Below are 22838 nucleotides of genomic sequence, written 5' to 3'. Positions count from 1 at the left end.
CCTTTGTTTGAACCGAAGCGTAGGGCTAGCGTGGATTTTGATCGCTAGCGTTGGCGGCGTGCTTTCTTGAGCGAGGCGACGGTGGCTGTAGTGTGTTTGAACATGTCAACATGCTAAGCCTTTTCGCAAGTGTTTTTTTTTTAATGGCATTCGTTGGTACAAGAGCCACGTGGTCTGCATCCTGGGAGAGCGATACTCAGCGCCCATGGAGCATTGCCAAGCCTGAAGCGAGTGAGTACGGAAGCCTCGTGGGTGGTCCGAATTTCTTATGTAAACAGCTTCTTTGATCTCTTTGACTCGGATGAAGTCGCGGCTCTGGGAGCCGGGCGGCCGCGGGCCACGGGTGCCACTACGGGCTGACTGGTATTGCGGCCTGGCACCAGCGCTCCGACACCGTCTGGGACGGTGGGCGCCGTCAACTCGGATGCTGTGTGCACCGAGCGGAGTAGGACCACCTCACAGAGCTGACGTCTCCTCGTGGCTGCCTGTTTTGCGCTCATTTTGGGTGTTGTTCTTGGATGCCAGTTGTTGTGAGGGTAGCGACGCTTTAGGCCTAAGGCTTTAGGAAGCTGCCTGTCGCACGTGGAGAGACACAACCTGGTGGACCGTGGCGTTGAGGTGTTGCACTTTGCTTCCCTCATTCTAGTTAGCCTCGCACGAATTGAAATTACTGGTTCGACTCAGGGAAGCAAGCTTCGTTCACGTGAACTTAGCATCTGAGTAGCTGCCCGATCTTTGCTAGCCGAGTTGAACATCGTAACACGTGGGCGATGCGCATGCAGAATTCCTTCCCTTGCACTACTTTAGTGTTTGCCGAGTGTGTTGAGTGTACACAGCGTGATTGGAGTCACCCCTGGCTTGCTGTCACCAGCCCATCGTCTGCGCTGCAGCTCCGGACTACGATTGAGCCACCCCGGGCGATGGTGATGCTGTGGCCAGTTAGGCGCAGCGACTTCGGCGGCCTCCTGTATCCAGCTCACAACCCTCGGCAGCGGACAAAAGAGCCGGCGGTCACCGACAGCTACGGCGGCTCTTGCCAGCAGGGCGCGTCGGCGCGAGCGACGCTTGCTCGTACCGACTACTGCGTCGTCGTTTCCGGAGTCCTGGCCTGGAATCGTGCTGTCGAGTCCGCAAAGCTGCTGCTGTGACCGGCGGACGCCAGCGGTGTACCCAGGGACAATGTCGGCTCGCATGTTTCGCCGGAATATGTAGTGATTTGAGGTTGGGGGGATGTGGGGATGCGCGACTCTCGCGTGTCCCCAGGTATCTTTTGCCCCATCTCCTGCAATCCCGCTTCGCGGTGTGGCCTGCGTGATGCCCGCGGCGGTCGATGTGGTTGAAGCGCAGCGCGAGAGATGGCGCGAGTGTTGCGCTGCTAACGCCGCCGACAGGCAGGCTTACTCGGGTGCCGAGAGACAAGGCGCTTCCTCTCTGTGATTTGGGACAGCAAACGGGACGGACGTGCCGCGCGTGCGCTGACCCACGCTTCTGCGAGATCGTCTCGCACGGCCGCCTTCGAACGCGCCACCGTTGGCGTGACCGTACACGCGAACGACCAGGCGTTGGGATCCAGCATGGGGTGAATATATTCGCTCGCTATGCGGTCGCGGTGAGTCGGACTTCTAGATTTGTCGCACGCCCATCGGCATGTTTTGTGGATAGCAACTCGGCGAGCAGGCATTGATCTACGAGAGGTGCAATAAATGCCCTTGTGATTGTTTGCACTACTGTGTTGTCGTTCCTTTGTCCCAAGAGTATGGGGGGAGAACACCACAATATATAGGTACTAAAATAATGACACTGATTATAGTCAGATAACTTTAGAAAAAAGGGAGCGTTTACTCCTCCGAGGCGAAGGCAAACGAGCATCCACCACTGGGTGCGCACTCTGGACTAACGTCATGAGCCGGACGGTCGGCGACCCCGCAGACGGAGAAGATGGCCGCCCGCGCTTCGAACTGGGCGAGGTCACGTCAGCTGTGTGCTTCAGCCCCTAGTCAGAGTGAATTTCAGAAATGTTTGTGATGGTCTATCATGCCGGAAATATTAATGTGAGCTTACGATGCGGCATTTGTGCCCAAGCGTTTATTCTGAGCCGTGATCTGGCAAAGGAACATTGCAGTAAGCATCGCTGGCGCTGCGCTACGCTTTGCCTGAAAACAGGATCCTGTGGCGACCGCTACAAACACACATCCTGCATGTTTGTTCCATGTTGTTTTATTTCACTCCCGAATGAAGTTACAACGAGAAAAGTTTTCCAAAGACTGGTGCCTACTGTTAGCGGCGGGTGTGTTTGTGTACTATGTCGCTGCGCTTTTCGTCGGGCGGGGTCGTTTTTCGTCGGACCGAGCATCTCGGCGACAAACATGGTCGTGGCCTCCGCGCTGTATTCAGGCTCCCTGTTACGCCAATACGTGTAGCAGTGGAGGATCATGTTGCGTGAATCGCTGTTCAGGATATGGCCACTCTTGTTCTTGTCGAGGCTCCTTGGTGGTGTGGACATCGAGGCGACACAAGGCTCGTTCGGCAATAAAGTCCGAAGTCGCTGGGCTTCACAGCAGAAAACTCGCACGCAATGCCTTACACGAACTGGTGAGATTGCAGGCTTGCAAAAAAAATAATAATAATAATGAAAAGGAAAAAGAATTGTGAAAACACAAAACCCAAAAATATGAATTTTATGTTATTTAAAACCAAGAGTATTTATTTAAAACGATGAATGAAGCATTTTTGTACCTTCCTGCCTCGACCGTATTCTCACCCCAGGTTTGTAATGATGGTGATAAATGCATTGTTTTATATAAGTACTTTTCCAATAGCAACTGATTCATTTTAAGCTTGGAAAACGAGTAGTAGATACGCCGTGTAAATGTGAACAAGCGCAAAAGCCTCGCGGAGCTGCTCTTTCTGCTTTTGTCACTTGCAATGAAGCTAAAGAGCAGACGACGGGCAGCGTTGTAGAAGGCACGGCGTTACTTTTCTGTTGCTATCCCGCATGTGCTGTAGAACATGAGAGCTCTACTAAACCAGTCCTCAAAATATAAAAGTATTTATTTATACCAAGAATGACACGTTTCAGGAGCACGATTTTTCGAGCGGGACTATTTTAGTCACGGAGGCAATCGGCTGTCGCGCTCCTGTCATCTAGGCGGGGCCTCCCCTTTTTTCTAAAATTGTATCCGACTATAGTTAGGGATGTGGGTGATGGCAATTGTGTTTTAGTGAAAACGTACGACAGCAAAACAACAGCGACAGTAGAGTTTCAAGAGGGCCCTCGAATACAAGGGTTGTGAACCACGCGGAGGTGGTGCCACTCTGGTTATCTGGCTGCATATCATGCTCCGTTTTCACCTGTCCTTGGCCCGGTCCAGGGCCTTGCCCGCCCCTGGGTCTACTCTTCATCTTTTCACGAAGACTTCCGCCACAAGTGGACACCATACGACTCCCGGTCTGAAGCCAGGCTGGCCCTCCAGGCCCCTCCAAATCTATGAAGCGGCGCGGCGCCACGCTAACCCAAACTTGCCGCGCCTGCACCTCTGAAATGCAGCGTCTCACGAAGACCCGGCAGCCGACATCCATCAATGCCCCGCTGGCCTCCTCTTCTACCACCGCCGATGCCATTCTGCCTACTCTGTCAACGCTGAATGCTACCAGCGATGTGACTAACTCTAAGCTAGCAGCCATGCCTCAACCGGCTGCGTTCCTGCACTCCGGGCACGCCACCGTGCATATTCCAGTCACATTCAACGCTGTGAGCAACACTGAGAGCTCTGACTCGACCTCTGCGTCGCAGTCGGCGTTCGTCGCCTCAATTTCTCCTACCACCAAGCTCCACGCTCTCAGCGACGCCAACAGTCTCGGACCACTAAACGTGTCGCAGCCAGCAGCGTTCACCGTTGCCGCCACGGATGCCACCGCGTTTATTCCGGCCACATTGGCCCCTGTAGTAAAGAGCTGCAATCAGACATCAGAATCGCAGCTGACCGCGCTTGTTGCAGCCACTTCCACTGGATCCACCACTTCTGCCGTGCTGGACAGTGCAAACTCTATGCCCGCCGATGTCATTCCCAATGTTTCGAGATGTGTTTCTGTCGCCCCTACCTCCTCGACCACCGTGTATCCGACTGACGACTCGTCGGCGGAGATGAATTTCACATCGTCCCCAGACAACGACCATAACACGCCATCATTAGAAAGCAGCTGGAGCACCGTCAGTACCAGCCGTAAACCTGCCTCCGCCGCCCGCCCTCGCACCGAGCTAATCTCAGTTGAGATCCAACTTCCGCCCGGTACCCTCACTCCCAAGCTGCCTCTTTACGACTTGCTTGCCGCCATCATCTCTCCTCCAAAACCAGCGCAGAGACCACCCTTTAGGCCAAGCCAGCTCAGAGCCTTGTATTTCTGAAAACACACTCCCATCTCACCGCCCAACTCCTACTTTCTCTCACGAAGCCAATCACCGTGAAAACATATGCCCCCAATCCTCCCATTTCCTGCCTCAGCGTCATTCATAACGTCAGTGGTCACTTTACTCCTGCTCAGCTCATGCATGACCTTGAATCATACACGATTGATATTCTCGCTGCTCGTATGATGGGCAGCACAGAATCAGCGCTCATAACCTTCGCTGGCGCCGTCATACCCCACTTCGTATATTGTAAACGCGTCGCCTTCCGATGCCGCCCTCATAAGCCTAAGCCCCCCACATGCACCCGCTGTCTTGCTCTGGGACACCGTGCTCACCAATGCCCTCAGCACAACGTTCTGGCCAAGTGCCGCCGCTGTGCTGCTCCCCTACCCGCAGATCCTACCGCTCACGCGTGTGCCCAACCATGGTGCATTCATTGCCAAGTAAACACACATCCCTCTCTCGACGCCATCTGCCCCTTCCTCCTTGCTGAACAACGCGAGTGTGCCAAAGCCGTGTTTCTCCGTCGCACAGCTTTGCGCAGGGCCACGCAGCCCACCCCTTCTTCCGCCTCTTTTGCTAATCGTGCATCTCCTTCAACTATGTTCCATCACCTCCAGGCTCCTACACCGCTACAGTGGAAGGGCCCTTGGTGCAAGCATCCCTTTCTTCCACTACTATATCCTCCCCATCCCTGATTGTTGAGAACCGCTCCTTCGATCTCCGGCTCACAATGCTTGAGCGTCACCAGCGCGAACAACAGTGCATCTCCCAAGATTTACAACAGCAAATCCACGCATTAACACAAACCCTAAAGACAACCACCTCCTCTCTTACATCCCAGCTTACCAAGCGAAATGAGCACCTTGCGACGTTCATCACCCCGTCCCCCAACGCCCAGGTCGCCTTATTGGCTGACCTGGTAGAAACCACCACCACCGCACACCACACTCACTTGCTTCAGCTCGAAACTTCGATTGTCCAGATCCTCACCACCCTCCAAACCCAATCCAAGCAATTGGAATCATTCGCTTCTATGCTGGGCTCCCTCCAGGAGTCACTGCCCCCGGCCAAAAAGAAGGAACGTGTCCCCGCAAACTCTTCTACCTCTAATCTATCGTAAACATGGCGCGTGGAGAGGACCTCGAGATTGTGCAGTGGAACTGTCGAAACCTTCGCCACAATAAGACCCCCCTCTACCAGTATCTCCTCACCCGCCCTTCCCTGCCCCATTTTCTCCTTCTCCAGGAGACGCGGACGGCCTGCACCGTCCCAGGTTACCGTGCCTACTATGCCACGACGAGCACGCCGCTTGCGTCCATTTATGTATGCAGCGACGTCCTCGTCGAGCCACTTGATATCCCCTCCAGCCTCCATAAATATTTAGTTGGTGTGGTGCATTACCAGCCTTCATCGGGCATCTCACTTGCCTTTATGTCTTTCTATAATCCCCCTGCCACATCCTCTTTGTTCACTGCCTTGGGCAAGTACCTTCATTCTGTTCCCACCCCCACCCATCTCCTACTTGGCGGCGATTTTAACGCCCCTCACACACTCTGGGGCTACCCCCAGACCCTCAAGCCCGGCCGCCTTCTCCACTGTCTTGCCCAGCAATGCCACCTCACCCTTCTTAATACCCCTGGCTCCCCTACTCGAGCGGGCACTGTCTCACAGCGCTCCACGACACCCGACCTCTCTTTCTCTCGGGGCTCCCTTTCCTTTCACTGGCAGGTCACAGCTGAAACGCTCCTCAGTGACCATTTCCTCATTCATATTAGCGCTTCTCTTTCTCACATCCCTCGATCGCACTCAACCACTCACACTGACTGGCACGCATTTCGCACTAATTCCTTTCCTTCTCCTTTGAATTTTACGACGACTGGACGTGGCACATCTCTGCAGCGCTTTCGACCAGTAGCCGTCGCGTTCGCTCACGTCACCCTATCCCAGACCCGGATCCTCACTTTCTCCGTTTATGGCATCGGCTGAAACGTCTCCATCGTTCCTTGCGCTCCCAACCCCAAAATACCCAACCTTCCTCCCGGATTGCTGCTCTGCGAGCCGAGATAGTCGCCCATGGCGCATCCCTCGAGCATTCTCGTTGGAGTGCGCTTTGTGACGGCCTCAATTCTGCATTACACTCGCGATCCACGTGGTCCCTTTTTAAATCTTTCTAAGGTACGAAGCCTACCCTTGCTCGCACGCTAGAAAAAGCCCTCACTCAGGGGACTCCCTCCGATGTCTTTGACAAGCTCACTTCTTTGCATCTCCCACCCCCTCTCACACCTTCCTACCCAGCCTACTCTGGCTATCCTAACCCAGACCTCGACCGCCCTTTCACTCTCCAGGAGCTCGAAGCTGCCCTGGCTGCTAATGCTTCTCGCTCGGCTCCCGGTGAGGACACCATCACATACACTACACTCCGCAACCTCCCCGACCACTCCAAGGAATTCCTCCTTCAGACTTTCAACAATGCCTGGGACAACGGCTGCTTGCCAAGCACTTGGACATCCTCCCTTATTTCTATGATTCCGAAGCCGGGTAAACCTCCCTCCCTTTCTAACCTTCGCCCTATCTCCTTGACGTCGTGCGTTGGCAAGACCCTAGAGCGAATGGCTTTGACTCGCCTCTCTGATTTTATTGAAGCAAGAGAGTTCTTCCCCCATTCTCTTATCGGCTTTCGACGGCGCGTCTGTGCACAGGACATGTTCCTGATCCTCCAGCACACCTTTCTCTCACTATATACCAGCCAGATCAACGCTCTTGTGACTGTTGATGTCCGCAAGGCCTTCGACTGTGTGTGCCACGACCATATCCTCTCTCAACTCTCCTCCCTGGACTGCGGACACCGCATGTACTCTTATCTCCGCTCCTTTCTCTCTAACCGAGAGGCTCGTTTCCGAGTGAGCACACATCTGTCCGATCCCCACACGCTCACTCATGGCACTCCTCAAGGTGCTGTTCTCTCTCCTATCATTTTTAATCTTGCTATGACCCCTCTCGCCTCCCAACTAGCCCAGATTCCTGACCTCCACCACATCTTTTACGCCGACGACATCACCCTCTGGTGTTCGTCTGCTTCTCCCGGTCACGTACAGGACACCCTGCAACGTGGCCTCGATCTCATCAACTCCTTTCTCTCCACTGCTGGCTTGTCACCTGCTCCGGAGAAATCCGAGCTTCTCCTTCTTAACTACTCCTCATACCAGCGCTCCCACAACGCCCTAATCTCCCTCCATCTTCCGGCTCTCCCATTCCTATTGTCCCCCAATGCAAAGTTCTTGGCTTCCCGTTGCATGCAGCCAAGAATGTGCAAGCCCTACACCACGCTGTCAGGACTTGTCACTCGGTAACTCACCTCCTGCGGCGCGTGGTCACTCGGCGCTCGGGCCTCCACGAGGCTCATGCGTGCCGAGTTGCCCATGCATTCGCCCTCTACAAGTTCCTGTACTTTGTGGCTTACGTTTCCTTCACCCACACTCAGCTTAAAACCCTCGAGACCGCCCTTGTGGGCCTCTACAAGGCAGCTCTCAACCTCCCTATCACCACTTCCACTGCTAAGCTCTTTGCCACAGGCCTCTTCCATCCTCTTCCTTCTCTCTCTCTCCACCGTGACTCCCAGCTTGCCCGGCTTTCTATTACCCGTCAGGGTCAGTGGTTACTGGCCCAAGCGGGTATCTCTCCCATTCCCGTTTCCTCCTTTACCTCTCCGAAATCCGCCCCAGCGTCCAATGTTCGCATTCTCCCGCCCAATATGTCCCCTGTCCTGCATGCCGGCCGTCGTCACGCGGCCGCGCAGCATCATTCCCCCCCCTTTACTACCCAGGGAGTACACGGATACTACACGGATGCCTCTTTCATAGCCCCTCAAGGTTCCTGCGGTTACGCTATCTACCATCCCCACCTCCCAGCACCTGAAACGCACACGAGTGGGCCGTACCTACACCCTCCGAATGCACTCTCTCTCGAGGTCTTTGCCATTGTACATGACCTACAATCATTTCCCTCCCTGCCCTCGCTTCCAGAGTACACGATATACACTGACTCCCAAGCCGCCATTCGCCACATACAAAACCGCACTCTACCCCATTCACTCCAACAAGAGGTCGAACGAGCGGTCTCCGCACTGCAACCTTCCACCGTTTTCCTCCGCTGGGTCCCTGGGCATTCGGGGATTGACGGCAATGAGCTGGCCCATCAGCGGGCACTGTTGATCCCATGGTCGGGGCCCTCGCAGGATTCTGGGGGACTCTCCCTGCGCCGCACTATCAAGGAAGTTTACCTCCAGCTCCGTCTCGACAAGCGCCTCTACCCTCCCCCTCATCCATCACTCACTGTGCCGGAGGCTCGCCTTCTGTGGCACATCCAAATGAATGCACTGGTAACCCCTTCCCGCCTCTTTCTCTATCGCTATCGCTCCGACCCCTCCTGTCCCAACTGCCCCTCTACTTATGCAGACCTATCCCATTGCCTATTCTACTGTCCGGCTGCTCAGCAATCAAGTTCCTATCCTCCCCCTACGCTTTCCATCACCGACTGGCTCGACTGGCTTGGCGCTGAAGGTGAAGAACAGCGTCGACTGGCCACCCAGGCGGTCGATATGCTCGGCCTGTAATTTTTGGCTGAATAAGTCTTACACCACCACACCTAACCAAGCGTTAAAATTACCTGGCCAAACTATTTTCAGGGTGTCAGTTTTGGGTAAAAAATCTAAGACTATTTGCAGATTAAAAAGCGATTCATCGCTAAGAAAAAATGCAGGGCGAAGAGGCATATTTTTGCGATATGCAGAAGGGAAATACTTTTTCCTCTCTGCTTCTACTGCAGGGCATTGAAAAAGAACATGGAGGACTGTGAGATTATTGCCGCACTTGCCACAATCAAGGGGTAAGAGTGAGTATCATAAGTGTGTCCTACCTTTAATTGGCAAACAAGTACTTCCTTGTACCGTGCTGTTTTCTCACTTATCCAGTTCCCTAGTTCTGCTTTTATCACGTGCAGCTTATTCAATGTTTCTGTATCCCACTCTCCTTCCCAATGAAAGGCTCCTTAGTTTACGATGTAGAAAAGACAGGTCTGTGGCATGGATGGGGACCTTACCATCTGTGTGACTAGAGCTCACTGACTTTACACTTTTGTCAGCAGCTACGTTGCCTTTTATACCTTTATGGCCAGTGTTACAGTTGGCGTCTGGCACCACGTGCAGAAAGGAATTTCACCCGACCTTTGTCGAAATGAGGCGTGACTTCTGCCACGGTTGGCGTCCCACACCTCGTGCAGAAAGGACTTTTTCTTAGCCTAACTTCACCCACCATGCCTCATCAGAATGAAGCGCGACTTCCTAATTCACCATGACCATTTCGAGTGTCTGGCAGAAGCCTCGCAGTGTTTACAGGCCTCTTTTGTGTATGTGTGTGCGACTTTAAAGGGACCCTTTCTTCAAACAGTCAAACTCTACAGGAGAACTTCCACGAACCAGCCACGCGCAAAAGAGACGGACAAGCGTCTACAATTCCAGGAGGCGGGATGCCCTCCTCCTTGCAGCAGGCTCGGTATAAACAGAGGAGGAGGGGCCCTCTTTCTGTGCCGGTCACGTGACATCGACGGAAGCAAGATCCTTCTCACGATTGCAGAGAGCCTATTTAAGGGGCTACGAAATGTACTTTTGATCACTTCATTCTCTTCTCATCATCTTTCATCAACCTTTCAAAAAACCGTGCAAATTTCGCACTAGAAATCGTCTCGTCCTTGCTTGGTCGCCATGGTCTACCGGATGCCTGCAGCCCGCCGGCAACGGCACGCCACCCAATAGTAACGTCAGTCGAGCTTCGATAGGCAGGCATTGCTACAACACGGCAGCAGTACGATACGCTACCCTGGAGTACGCAACACCAGGTACCCAGCATAAGAAAATCAGTTGGTTGCACATATATGCGGAGCACAATGAGCTATACAGCTCATTCAATACGGAATTCTTGTTTTCTTAAACTAATTAGGGCTCTTGCGACACTTAATGAGTCTGTGAAGACAACATCGTTAGCGACATTTACGAGCCTTATGTGTTTAATAGTCGAGAGCATAGTGTATGTTTACGCTGTAAAGATACTGGTGTGTGAGTTTAGTGCCCTAGATGTTGAAAATGAGGGTCCAAGAGCTGCATAAGCAACACCAGCAGGAGACTTTGAAGCATCTGTGTAAAATTCATCACAGGAATACTTCTCTTTAAGTTCAACAAAAAGCAATTTTATGTGAGCCTAAGGTGCTCGTTTCGATATTTCTAAGAAAGATGTCACAGTGGATAATCTGCCACTCCCAAGGCAGTGGAAGCCGAGTAGGAGCCATTAGGACATTCTTTAAAAGAGAACCCATGTTTTTCCTGAGAGTGCTTCCAACCGGAGGGACAGAGGAGGCCAGATGGCTGGGCGGTTACGGAACAGCCTCGCAGTGGGCAAGTCACGAATTGTAAAATGACATGGAATCTGAATATCTGATTTAACTCTCATGATGTAAGAAAAAGTTAAATATGTCCTTTGTAGATGTAGAGACCATTTGTTGGATTCAACGTACAGGCTTTCTACAGGACTAGTCCTGAAAGCACCTGTAGCAAGATGGATACCCAAGTGGTGAATCAAATCTAACATCTTCAAGGCACTAGGTGTAGAAGAGCTACATGTATACACTATGGCACCTTAGTCAAGGCGTGACCTTATCAGACTTTTGTACAAGCCCAAGAGGCACCTTCTGTCACTTTCCCAGGATGTACAGGACAAGAGCTTCAGAATATTCATTGTCTTCATGCACTTCGCCTTCAGATATTTCAAAGGGGGGTAAATGTTAATTAAGAGTCTAAAATGAGGCCCAAAAATTTGTTCATGGCCCACAGGGAGCTCTTGTCAATTGAGATAAATAGTGGGATCCGGTAATATACCTCTCTTGTTCACACATGCTTTTTTACAGGTTTAATTTAAACACATTCTCGTCAGCCCACTTTGACAATTTGAATGTGCTGTTAGACAGAACTTTGGATGACATTCAGCAAATTGTCTCCGACTCCCATTTCAGCCAGGTCATGGAGAATTCGGAAACACCACGTGGTGTCCTATACCTTCTCCATATCAATAAATACTGACAAAAAGAACTGCTTATGCACAAAAGCATCGTGAATATTCGTCTCAATGCGGACAAGGTGATCAGTTGTGGATCCACCGTCCCTGAAACCACACTGTAGGGGGTCTAATAGTTTAGTTACTTTCAAGAAAATGGAGGAGACGCTGGTTAACCATTTTGTCAAACAGTTTACATAGGCAACTTGTCAAGGCTATAGGCCTGTAGCTGTTGACCGAACTTGGGTCCCTCCAGTCTTTTAGTATTGGAATGATTATTGCTTCCTTCCAGGTGGACAGATACAGCCGGCAGAGAACACGGAGTTGAAAAGTGACACTAGTGTTTTGTAAGTTTCAACGGGTAGGTGTTTGATCATTTCATACAGTATTCTGTCACTTCCTGAAGCGGTTCGTTACAGCCATTTAGCGCAGCCTGAAACTCCACCATGTTAAATGGACGGTTGTAAGGTTGATTACTACCGTATTTACACGATTGTAAGCTGACCCCCCCCTATCGCGTGTGACAGGGCAAAAAAAAAAAAAAAGAAGAGCATACCCAAGGGTGCAGTCGATAATGAAAATTTCTTGGTAGCTGGCATGGTCACTGGACTACTCGCCTTGTGCCATCATCCTCACTAGTGCTGCCATCCGACCCAACAGCGCGTCATCATCTAGAGAAATTCCACATCTGGCAAACGACCACACCACAACATCTTGTGGAACAGCAGCCCACGCCAAATGCACCCAACCACACACAGCCATCAGGGAAGCTCTTTTTGACAGGTCCGGTTGGCGTAATTTCACGGTCTTCTGCCGCCAGCCCCTCGTTAAACTCCCAACGGAGCAGGTCCTCAAAAGGCAAAGATCCGGGCTTGTTTCATGACCATGTCACACTTAACTGACATGGACCGATTACGCATTTCAGCGACGTTCGCCACAAGCTTGGCCTACAGCTCCGGAAAACATCCAGACTTCGGCCCGGGGGAATTCTTCACTTGCCGTCACAGGTGAAAATTTTGCTTCGCTGCAGTCGCCACTCTCACACCACCCGTTCAGAAATATCGAACTTGCGGTCCGCTGTGCAGTGATTTGTTTCTTTGGTGTAGAGAATGGCAGCCCTCTTAAACTGAAGGAGTGCGGAATGTTTAGTGGGCCTGGGACACACGTGATGATTGAGGAAGCATGGAAGTAGCATGTAGCCAGCAGTCAAGTCGAATGCGTCAAACTAAGAGCTACAGGGAAAGAGAAACACGTGAGCGGTGTCTGCTCTTCCATGAACTATCGATACACCTCGCAGGCGCTGCCGTTCTGAGGGCGCCGCCTAGAATGGAACAGCGGCACTTCCATAAACTATCGCCCCCCCCCACCCCCATGAATGTTGTGTGCACTGTAAAACACGCAAATGTTGAAAAACCATTCTGAAAAGCAAACACACGGGATAGCGTAAAGCTACAGTTAGGGCCATAGAGCAAACATAAAATTGTAACTATGTGGTATCCCCTGATATGTCATTAGTCTCGCTTTTTTGGCGATGCCATGTTTTGGTTTTGATTGTAAGTCAACTTAGATTTTCGAATTTAAAAAGATAGGTCGACTTACAATCCTGTAAATACGGTATTTCCTTTCCGACACAGAGGCAGTCGCTCCGCTTGTTGCCGGTATCTCGGAAATGTATCTGAGTAGTGGGATAAACTAGAAATCTTCTCAAAATGTGCCCCTAGAGAATCAGCTTGGTCATTAAGGGTGTCTCCGTTTGTATATACCAATGGTAGAGGACGAGTTTCACAGGCTTTTATTTTATTTACCCTGTTCCGGCTTTTCTTTTGTCTGTACATGAATTTATACTAGAGATGTATTTTTGCCAGCTTTCCTTTTTGGCACGGCACAGCGTTGTTCTACCTTGCAACTTTATTTTCTTGCAGCTGATAAAGTTCTCGGTAGTTAAAGAGTCGCGAAGGCGACTCCAAGCCTTATTTCGATTTTTGCTAGCTTTTTTGCACTCCTCATTCTACCAAGGAATATGTCGTTTAGAGGGCGATCCATTCACTTCAGGGATTCATATTGATGCAGCATCAGTTATAAATGCCGTCAAATATGACACCGTTTCGCTGATTGAGAGAGTACAAATGTCATCCTAGGTCAAGTGCATCAGCTCTCTGTATCGTTTCCAGTAAGCACAGACAACCTTCCAATGGGGCAGATGTCGAGAACATGTATCGCCTTTTGTTAACTTTAAGACAATTGGGTAATGGTCACTCCCATATGGATTTTCGATCACGTTCCACTCCAGGTATGGCACTAGTGTACTTGATGTGATGCTTAAATGTATAGATGAGAACGTTTTGTTTGCCAGACTGTAGAATGTGGGTTCTTTCTTGCTTAGTAAGCATGCACTTGTGGATAAAAGGAAATTTTCTAATGAGCGCCCTCTCGTATCACAATGTGACTGTCCCCAGAGGGTGTTATGTGCATTTAAATCGCCTACTACAATGCAAGGTTCAGGGAGTTCTGCGATAAAGCTCTGGAATTCTGTTCTGGAAAGTTGATGGTTGGGAGGGATGTCATCATCATCATCATGATTATCATCATCAGCCTGGTTACGCCCACTGCAGGGCAAAGGCCTCTCCCATACTTCTCCAATTACCCCAGTCATGTACTAATTGTGGCCACGTTGTCCCTGCAAACTTCTTAATCTCATCTGTCCACATAACTTTCTGCCGCCCCTGCCACGCTTCTCTTCCCTTGGAATCCAGTCCGTAACCCTTAATGACCATCGGTTATCTTCCCTCTTCATTTATTGTCCTGCCCATGCCCATTTCTTTTTCTTGATTTCAACTAAGATGTCATTAACTCATGTTTGTTCCCTCACCCAATCTGCTCTTTTCTTATCCCTTAACGTTACACCTATCGTTTTTCTTTCAATAGCTCGTTGCGTCGTCCTCAATTTAAGGAGAACCCTTTTCGTAAGCCTCCAGGTTTCTGCCCCGTACGTGAGTACTGGTAAGACACAGCTGTTATACACTTTTCTCTTGACGGATAAGGGCAACCTACTGTTCATGATCTGAGAATGCCAGCCAAATGCACCCCAGCCCATTCTTATTCTTCTGATTATTTCAGTCTCATGATCCAGGTCCGCGGTCACTACCTATTCTAAGTAGATGTATTCCCTTACCACTTCCAGTGCCTCACTGCCTATTGTAAACTGCTGTTCTCTTCCAAGACTGTTAAACATTACTTTAGTTTTCTGCAGATTAATTTTTAAACCCACCCTTCAGCTTTGCCTCTCTAGGTCAGTGAGCATGCATTGCAGTTGGCCCCCTGAGTTACTAAGCTAGGCAATATCATCAGCAAATCGCAAGTGACTAAGGTATTCTCCATTAACTTTTATCCCCAATTCTTCTTAATTCTGGTCTCTGAATACCTCCCGTAAAAATGCTGTGAATAGCATTGGAGAGATCATATCTCCCTGCCTGATGCCTTTCTTTATTGGGATTTGGTTGCTTTCTTTATGGAGGACTACAGTGGCTGTGGAGCCGCTATAGATATCTTTCACACGGCTCATCTACACCCTGATTCCGTAATGCCTCCATGACTGCTGAGGTTTCGACTGAATCAAACGCTTTCTTGTAATCAATGAAAGCTATATCTAAGGGTTGGTTATATTCCGCACATTTCTCTATCACCTGATTGATAGTGTGAATATGGTCACTGTACGAATTCCTGAATGATCCTGAGGCTCCAGCCACTGCGACCAGGCTTCATCTCGAGCGTACCAACGAAAGCATCAGACCCCATGATGATATAGATAATTAGGTCCCCCATTGCTTCCATTACCTTCTCACTCCTGCACTTCCCAAGCCAATTCACCACAGCCCTTTAAGGGCAAAAAAAAAAGTGAATAAAGACGTGTAAACAACAACCGCCCTTAGCAGAAACGTGCCGTATTAGGATAATAGTGAAGACAAATGCCGCAGTTTTTGCAGTATTCCCGCCATGTGTTTCTATGTCCCTGGCAGCTAAGCGCAGCCATCTCTGTTTCTATACCCTCAAAGTGGACATGGCTACGTTATTGCCGCAAACTTGCCAATATTAACAATATTATTCATTACTGACATGGAAAAAACTTTCAATGTACGTAATGTACCCACAAGAAGAAAAAAAATCTCGTGAAGCGCGTTAGGCTTGCTCCACCGGCCGCCATTTCTGTTTTGGTGTCCCGCACTGTTACAGCGGCAGCCGCCTACATGGCAGCCGCCTGTTTGTTGACCTCTTGTCATCCTGCAGCAAATGCGGGATGGAAAAAATTTTTCCTTTTCACGGAAAGCTTAAAATGCGTAATAATCGCACCCCTGAATTTATGTCAATCTTTTTTTGACAAAAAAGTGCAACCATTATGGGAATAAATACGATAATTTAAATAATTTTAGTTACCCTGCATATGCGCAAACACGTAACACATTAGTAATGCGTTGTACAGCACAAAAGTGTTTTCATTTTCTTGTAGCCTAGTTAGCAAACACACTTACACTCCGATGACACTGACGCCGACACAGATTCCTTAGGCTTGGATTGCACGGCTGCTAGCCAAGGCATGTCTATGGCTGTGTAATTGCCATTTAACAAGCACATCCTGCTAAATTTTGCAAATTCATTCGAAATTAGTGTTTTGACGCAGGTTGGCGCAGCTCAATGGTTTGGCGCAAGATGGTGAAATTGGCGCAGCACTTCCATCCCCATCTTCCGAGATCTTTTGAGCAGTTCCCTTGCTTTATTCCAGCGGTAGTTTTATGTATCTTCTGCTTGCTAAGTCAACCCGCATGTGTACATAAAGGTTAAACTTGATTGTCATCACAGCTGTAAGCACTTGAAAACAGGTTTTGTGTGTCATTCTGTGATTCCACAATGAAAGAGCAGGAACTGTGAAGAAGTAATAAAATGCTAAAGGATGTGGAATACACTAACACGCAGAAGCTATGGCCTTGTCAAACATAGCATGAACCTATCACAATTTGTCTTTTCCGCTGCCGTTATATCAGGTGAAGTCACCTAAGAGTGATCTACATTAGGGCTAGGTGTATGAAATATTACCACAGTTAATCAGAACCTTTTATGGACTTAATTAAATTGGATTTGTGTTTTTACATACATGAGCTAAAAAAATCAAAACCAATAATTTTTTACGCAAACCTAAACTGTGCTACTTGTTTGAACAGAAATTGCCTTTAGTGTCAAATGATTGACCACTTCTTCACATGCAACAAGCACATCAAACACGAACGAAAGTAGGCATAAGTTGGTTTTGTCATGACCCCTAAAGACACACAGGCAGGCGGCGAAACACTGTCTGTGATTCCTTTGCTTGCTGCTGAACAAGTGGGAACGTCCCACCGACACTTCCCCAATTTTGCTCGTGTGACCTCTGCCAATTACTTACAATAAAGAAACTTGTGATTAAAACATATTAATTATTCAGAAAGTTAATCCATCAATTGCCCAGCCTTGACGCACAGTAGCGTGGCACCCTGTCATATTTCTTTTCTAAACTTTCGTGGTTAACATTGTTTGCTCATGAAACAATGCCGAGCTATTTGTTAATGAAAGGGTAATAAGTGACACACATGCCTATGACTTTGATTGACTCCTTCAGTATGCAATTTATAAGTTAGTATGAATGAAGAGCAGTTTTTAGCAAATCTATTATTTCATATCAGAAGTTTCATTTTTGCTTTGCATACAATTATAAAATCAGCTATCTATATTAACTGAAAAACCAAAAAATGCTTTGATTGTGCTCAAGAAGAAAATATTTTTCGAAAATTCAAACATTCTATATAATTCTTCTGGAAGAGAAATATTCTTTCTTTTAAAAGCAGTCAGAGGAGACAGACTGATGCAAGTTCTCTGGCTGCAGTGGTGTCACACACGTGATGTAAAGCAAACAAAATGTACACCGGTGGTTCACATATGACAAGAGCTGCCAGTACAAATTCTAAACGAAGCCATAGGTGGCTTGGGGTGAACCCCACTCCCCCTTTCCTGCACGGGGTTTCCCCCTATTACTGAAAAAGTTCCTGCTATACATTTTTTATTTTAGTTGATCATGCATATTCTTGATGTATTTTGTGAACTTAGATAGAAAATAAAAATATTTCATGGGTATCTATATGTGCCGTAATTAAAGAAATAAAAGATTCACTGTTTATAGGCACAAAACAATTATGTACCAGTTTTTATAGGACAAATAGTTTTGCCTTCAAATGCAAAGTTTTAAAAACGCTGATTAAGGAAATATTTTTTTTAAGCAGGAGTATTTCAGCAATCAACACTAATGAACTTTTTTTTTTTCAGGAAATACAGAGCAGTCGAGTGTAAAATTCAAGATAAATATAAAATAACATCAACAAAATGGAATGGGTTGTTTACAGATCAAACTGAAAGCTTTTTCCAGCATAAAAACTATCAGCCCCCTGAACTATTCAATCCCTACACAGAGTACAACATATATAGATGCGGGTTTGAATTATGTAATTGTTTTACTTACTGGACGAGAAGGGACGTCTGAAGACTCTTTAGCAAAACCCTTCTTGCTCTGTGCAGCGCCTGCGTGATGACAGTTCAATACACCAACTTTCCTGCTGTTGCATAAACATAATGAAGTTTACACAGGGTTTTCCAGCTATAATGCAAAAAGCTTTAATAAAAGATGGCTCATTCTACATGAATAAGCACATTGTTTGAGGTCTTGTTGAAAAACACCAATATTTTTTTTAGTCCCTGACATACAATTACACTAAAAGTTTGTTAAATCACCCCTCATTAATGCAAAATTTTGAATATTTCAAACAAACTGGCTAAGTCCAGCCAAGCTCCATAATTAGAAAGCATGTTAATTCGCACGCTAATTGGGCCCGCCACAAATAATTCGAACTGCACACCACCATGTCCGGCTCCTGGGTCAAACTGGCGGTCATTTTTCCAGCTAAGCATCAGGTGACGCAACATACTTATCAGCATTGTCATCAATCCACACCTCAGTGACAGCTCCCTCAGATCTCAAAGACTATGCTTTTGTGGACTCTGTGTACAGAAAATGATTAAAGGAGCTGGAATCACGTCATGACTGCCATGTTACAATTATTTTTGCAAATGGTTAGCTGCATCGAGACAGTGAAGCATACGGCCAATGTGGTACGTCAGGCAGCTCACCAGTTGCAATGATCAAGCACGCAAGATAAGCTGCACCATTCTTTATAGTATTTGCTGTGTTAGTGCCCTGCTGTGTGTGTTATAGGATGTTTCTGTAGTGGCAACCAGACCTACACTGCTAGCTAGACTTCTTTTACTGGGACCGCGCGTGCCACCATGTCGCATGGCAGATACCGGAGACTAGTGGACCTGAGGAGAATGATCCAAATCCTGTTCGCGTACAGACCTCACATCTGTTAGGAACAACACGAAAGCACGTGGCCGAAGCTACAATTTGTGCCTTCTACTGGCACACTTGTGTTATCAGCGGAATTATGCGCTCAGCATCTGCTGCCACACTCGTGTTATCAGCGGAATTATGCGCTCAGCACATAATCGAACACACCCCCGGCAAAAGAGTGCATGGCACGTAATTTCACTGATAACACTAGAGTGCCAGTGAAAGGTGTGGATGGTATCACCTGCCAGACACTCACACATTGTTTTTGACAAGTCTGAGGACTGTACATAAAGTGTTGAGTGACATGGACTTCGTGGACAACCATATTTACTCGATTGTAACGAGTTTTTTTTCATGAATTTCGTTGCTTGAACTCGACCCTCACATTAGTTTGAATGCCAGCATAACTTACCATGTTAAAGCAATTAATCTAAATTCCACGGTTTTCAGCATTACACTGGCAACCTGTACCTTTGTGTCTCAATCCTATTCATAGACAAGTTAAAAAGTCAAAACTTTTTTTTTTTTAATCAGTGCCATTTTCGCTGTGCTTGTGAATGGTGTTACAGTTACAGTGCTGCAGTATCCTGCAGCCTTTTGCGCTTCGACTCCGTTCATTTGGAATGCGGTGACGAAGCGCGTTCGGTGTGACACCCGCTTCAAGAGACTAGCAATTTTGATAGTCAAGGAGCTGGAAAACTCCGCCTCAGTTTCACAACTTGACATCAACGAGATGGCGATTCACGAATGGCGGGACCAGTGGGAAGCCCTCTTTAAACATGAGACCAGTCGGAAGCACTCTATGGACATTGTAGTGGCCTGGTGCTGCCCCCAAATGAAATGGTTGTGCGGTCTTTGAGCTCGGCATCATGAAAGAAAACTTGATTCTAGAACAATAACTTTTGGAGATAGTTTCACTTTCATGAGACTCAGCTCATCACGACGCCAAATCTCTCTCGATATATGGCCGACAGCACTCTTGGCACCGATAGCGAGTTTAGCACAAACCCAGAAACACTTGTTGGGGACACTTTCGGTGCCAAGTCGCAGGAAATTTTGCATCAGTTAAACTACAGTTGTACCTTTTTATAACAAACTCGATAGTTCCGCGAAAAGTGGTTGTTACATCAGTAGTTTGTTATATATAGACTCGCCCTTAAAAACACTTAAAGATTAACCGCACTGAAGCCGGTGTAAGCAGTTACAATTCGGCCGCACTTTGGACCGAAAACAAGATTTTCAGTGTCATTTTTGTTCCCAGTGCATTCCCGAACCTAGCTGCAAATTTCCTCTAGAAACATCCATCTAAAGAATGAAATGTGGCATCATGTAGCGCTTTCAAAACGGTGCCTGGTTTCAATCTCCTGTCACTTCGAAACTGCAAGCGCAGCCGGCATTTCTTATTTGAGAGTTTGTGATATATTTTACTACGAGCGGGACATGACTGTATTCTACACATGAGAGAGAAGCGTTCTAGCTGGCCGGAAGCGTAAACTGCGGCAACTACTGCGGCATGCCGCAATTCTGCAAAGGTCTCGGACATCAAGGCTTCGGCATTGTGACTGTGTGTCAGCCACACAAGAGCTGTAAAATTACGCTATCGACGTCACTTCGGGTGAAAAAAAAAAGTGCTGTTCAAAAGGTAAAATGTCACGGCGAGCCGTTATCAGCAATCGGCAATGCGTAAACGAAGCGCCGCCAAACCATGATCTCCTGGTAACAGCATAGTAACCACTGACCCTTCGCAACACTGCATGGCAGCAGCACATGGTACAGCATTCTTGCCGACTCCGGCGGCATCAATAGGAACGCTTGAGTGGCCATTGTTGCCATGGCAGAAAAACATAGATGGTCATTCCAAATAGCTGAAACAGGCATAATGCACATGGTTCCACAAAAACTAGTGATGCCGTCTTGGCATCCGCTATTGCACTGGCCAGCCCATGTCATGCTGTTTTTGCAGTATGCCTCCGCCCTGGAGGAGTAAGCGGCACGCCTCCGCCCTGCTAGTCTTTTGTTTTGATGGTAGAACCAATGTTTCAGAAAGCAGCAGTCGCAAGTGGAATTCCTAAACCAGGATGAATTTTTTTTTTTTTCAACTACGAAGTAGATTTATCAAGGACACAGAAAAGGGCTAGTTCCTGGCATTCTGCTACAGCACAATGGCAATATTCCCATAAGAGTAGACCCGCCTCTTTCTAACAAGATCAGTTAAATTGAAAGCAAATGAGAAAAAAAATTTACCTCATATTTGAAATAAGCACATCAAGTTGTATCTAACGTTTTCGGTACAACCTGATGAACAGATTTTGTTTATATTTTTCCACTTTTTTTTTTCTATATAAGAACCAACTTCCCCTTGAGTTCAAATTCACCGAATTTCAATTGTGCATAGATCCTTCATTTTCGAATTCTACATTTTTCTGAATTTCAAGGGATAAAAATTGGGTCTTATCTAGCAGTCAGTAGATAATCTACAGGAGTCCATTAGTTAATCGTAAATAGTCAAAGTTGCACTGACTGTCTGCACTTCATACACACAAAAAAAGATGCATGCTCATCACGTGCAAGCAACATTCTTCAAAATCAAGTTAGCTGCAAGTGCTAGTAGCTGATGTACAACCAGTCACTTGTGCAATGACAACAAAAGACAGTGCAAGCAATTGGGAAAACAATAATTTCGTATAGCCCACACACTTAAGTCCTCGAAGCCCAAAATTTTCCCTTCAGCACATCAACACACATAACTAGTGAATGCATTTAAATGCAGAATTCCCATTTAGGTGAAGCTTCCTCCACTTGGTTCATTTCTATAGAACTGTACATTAAAATTTATTAACAACTACGAATTGCACGCATGAGAGAGCCAACTGCACATCTCCTGCATCTCCAACATCGCACTAAATATAGTGTGCAAACTCCCACATGTGAACCAATGAACATATTTTGCAATATGAATAAAATAGAAGTGATGTTTCTGAAAGCTCAGTTCACAATGTACCCATAACAGCAAATCAATTGGCCCAAAAACTTAACTCGCAAAGAAATAAAGGCTGCCAAGGCTGCTGGAATGTGAACATATACACTGTACAATGAAAAAATTATAAATTAAGGCTTGCTCATTACCAAGGATTGCAGAAAGAGCCATAGCTTTCCTCTTTGGATCCATGCTACTTCCAGCTGTTTCCCCAGGATTCACTTCCGATTGTTCTAGCCTACAGATAAAGGTACAAAATTGTGTTACAATAACACTCCAAACAGCCCATAACACAATTTCAAAGTTGCATAAAACAAATAAAATATATTAAAATTCTGCTATCATTATTGGGAAAGTAATTCAGCATTAAGATCTCTTCACACATAATGAACACATTCATGTTGGCAAGACATTTCTTGCTACCAAAATACAACTTGTGTGCACAATACCGCAATTCGATCCGAATAATTGCGGTGATAAGTGTAACAAGCTACCAGAAACAAATGAACAATAAGCAATGTTGGCCGTAGCGTACTACAAGTAACAGCCTTACCCGTAACATGTTGCTTTTTCGAGTAATTTCAAAATGAACTCTCATGCTCTGTATAAGCTTACACACAAAAACACATGGCAAAGTGCTCGCATTTTGTAGCTCATACTGAGCGTGAACTTACGTAACATTTTTCAGCAACGTGGACGGTCATGTTGCTAGTTACTTTTCATTTCAATACTTCCTCCCTCGCAAGAAAAAGAAAGTCTTGATCGCTTGACCTAAAGTAGCATAGTAAATATACAAAATATACAGGTGCTCTTGAGGACCTTTCTTGCGGCTCGAATGTGTGCCACACAAAATGTGCTTTTGACAATGCCCACAGTAGACTTAAATAAAAAAAAAAGGTACATACTACTCATCAGGCTTTAATA

The 22838-nt window shown here is 47.4% G+C and overlaps 1 protein-coding gene across 6 annotated transcripts in view; it reads right to left on the bottom strand.

The window, feature by feature from the left end:
* Window positions 1-22838, bottom strand: part of LOC135907720 (serine/threonine-protein kinase 31-like) — a 326396-nt gene that overhangs the window by 267652 nt on the left and 35906 nt on the right. For all 6 annotated transcript variants that reach the window (XM_065439440.1, XM_065439441.1, XM_065439442.1 and 3 more), the window contains exons 4-5: window positions 22064-22152; window positions 18053-18111 (exon numbers count right to left, since the gene is read on the bottom strand). In XM_065439440.1, coding sequence (XP_065295512.1) covers window positions 18053-18111; window positions 22064-22152 — 148 coding nt within the window. The remainder of the gene's footprint in view (window positions 1-18052; window positions 18112-22063; window positions 22153-22838) is intronic.

This window comes from Dermacentor albipictus, chromosome 1, assembly GCF_038994185.2.
Source record: "Dermacentor albipictus isolate Rhodes 1998 colony chromosome 1, USDA_Dalb.pri_finalv2, whole genome shotgun sequence".
Taxonomy (NCBI): domain Eukaryota; kingdom Metazoa; phylum Arthropoda; class Arachnida; order Ixodida; family Ixodidae; genus Dermacentor; species Dermacentor albipictus.
Note: the sequence above shows the minus strand (reverse complement) of the source record. Positions and strands in the feature narration are given on the sequence as shown.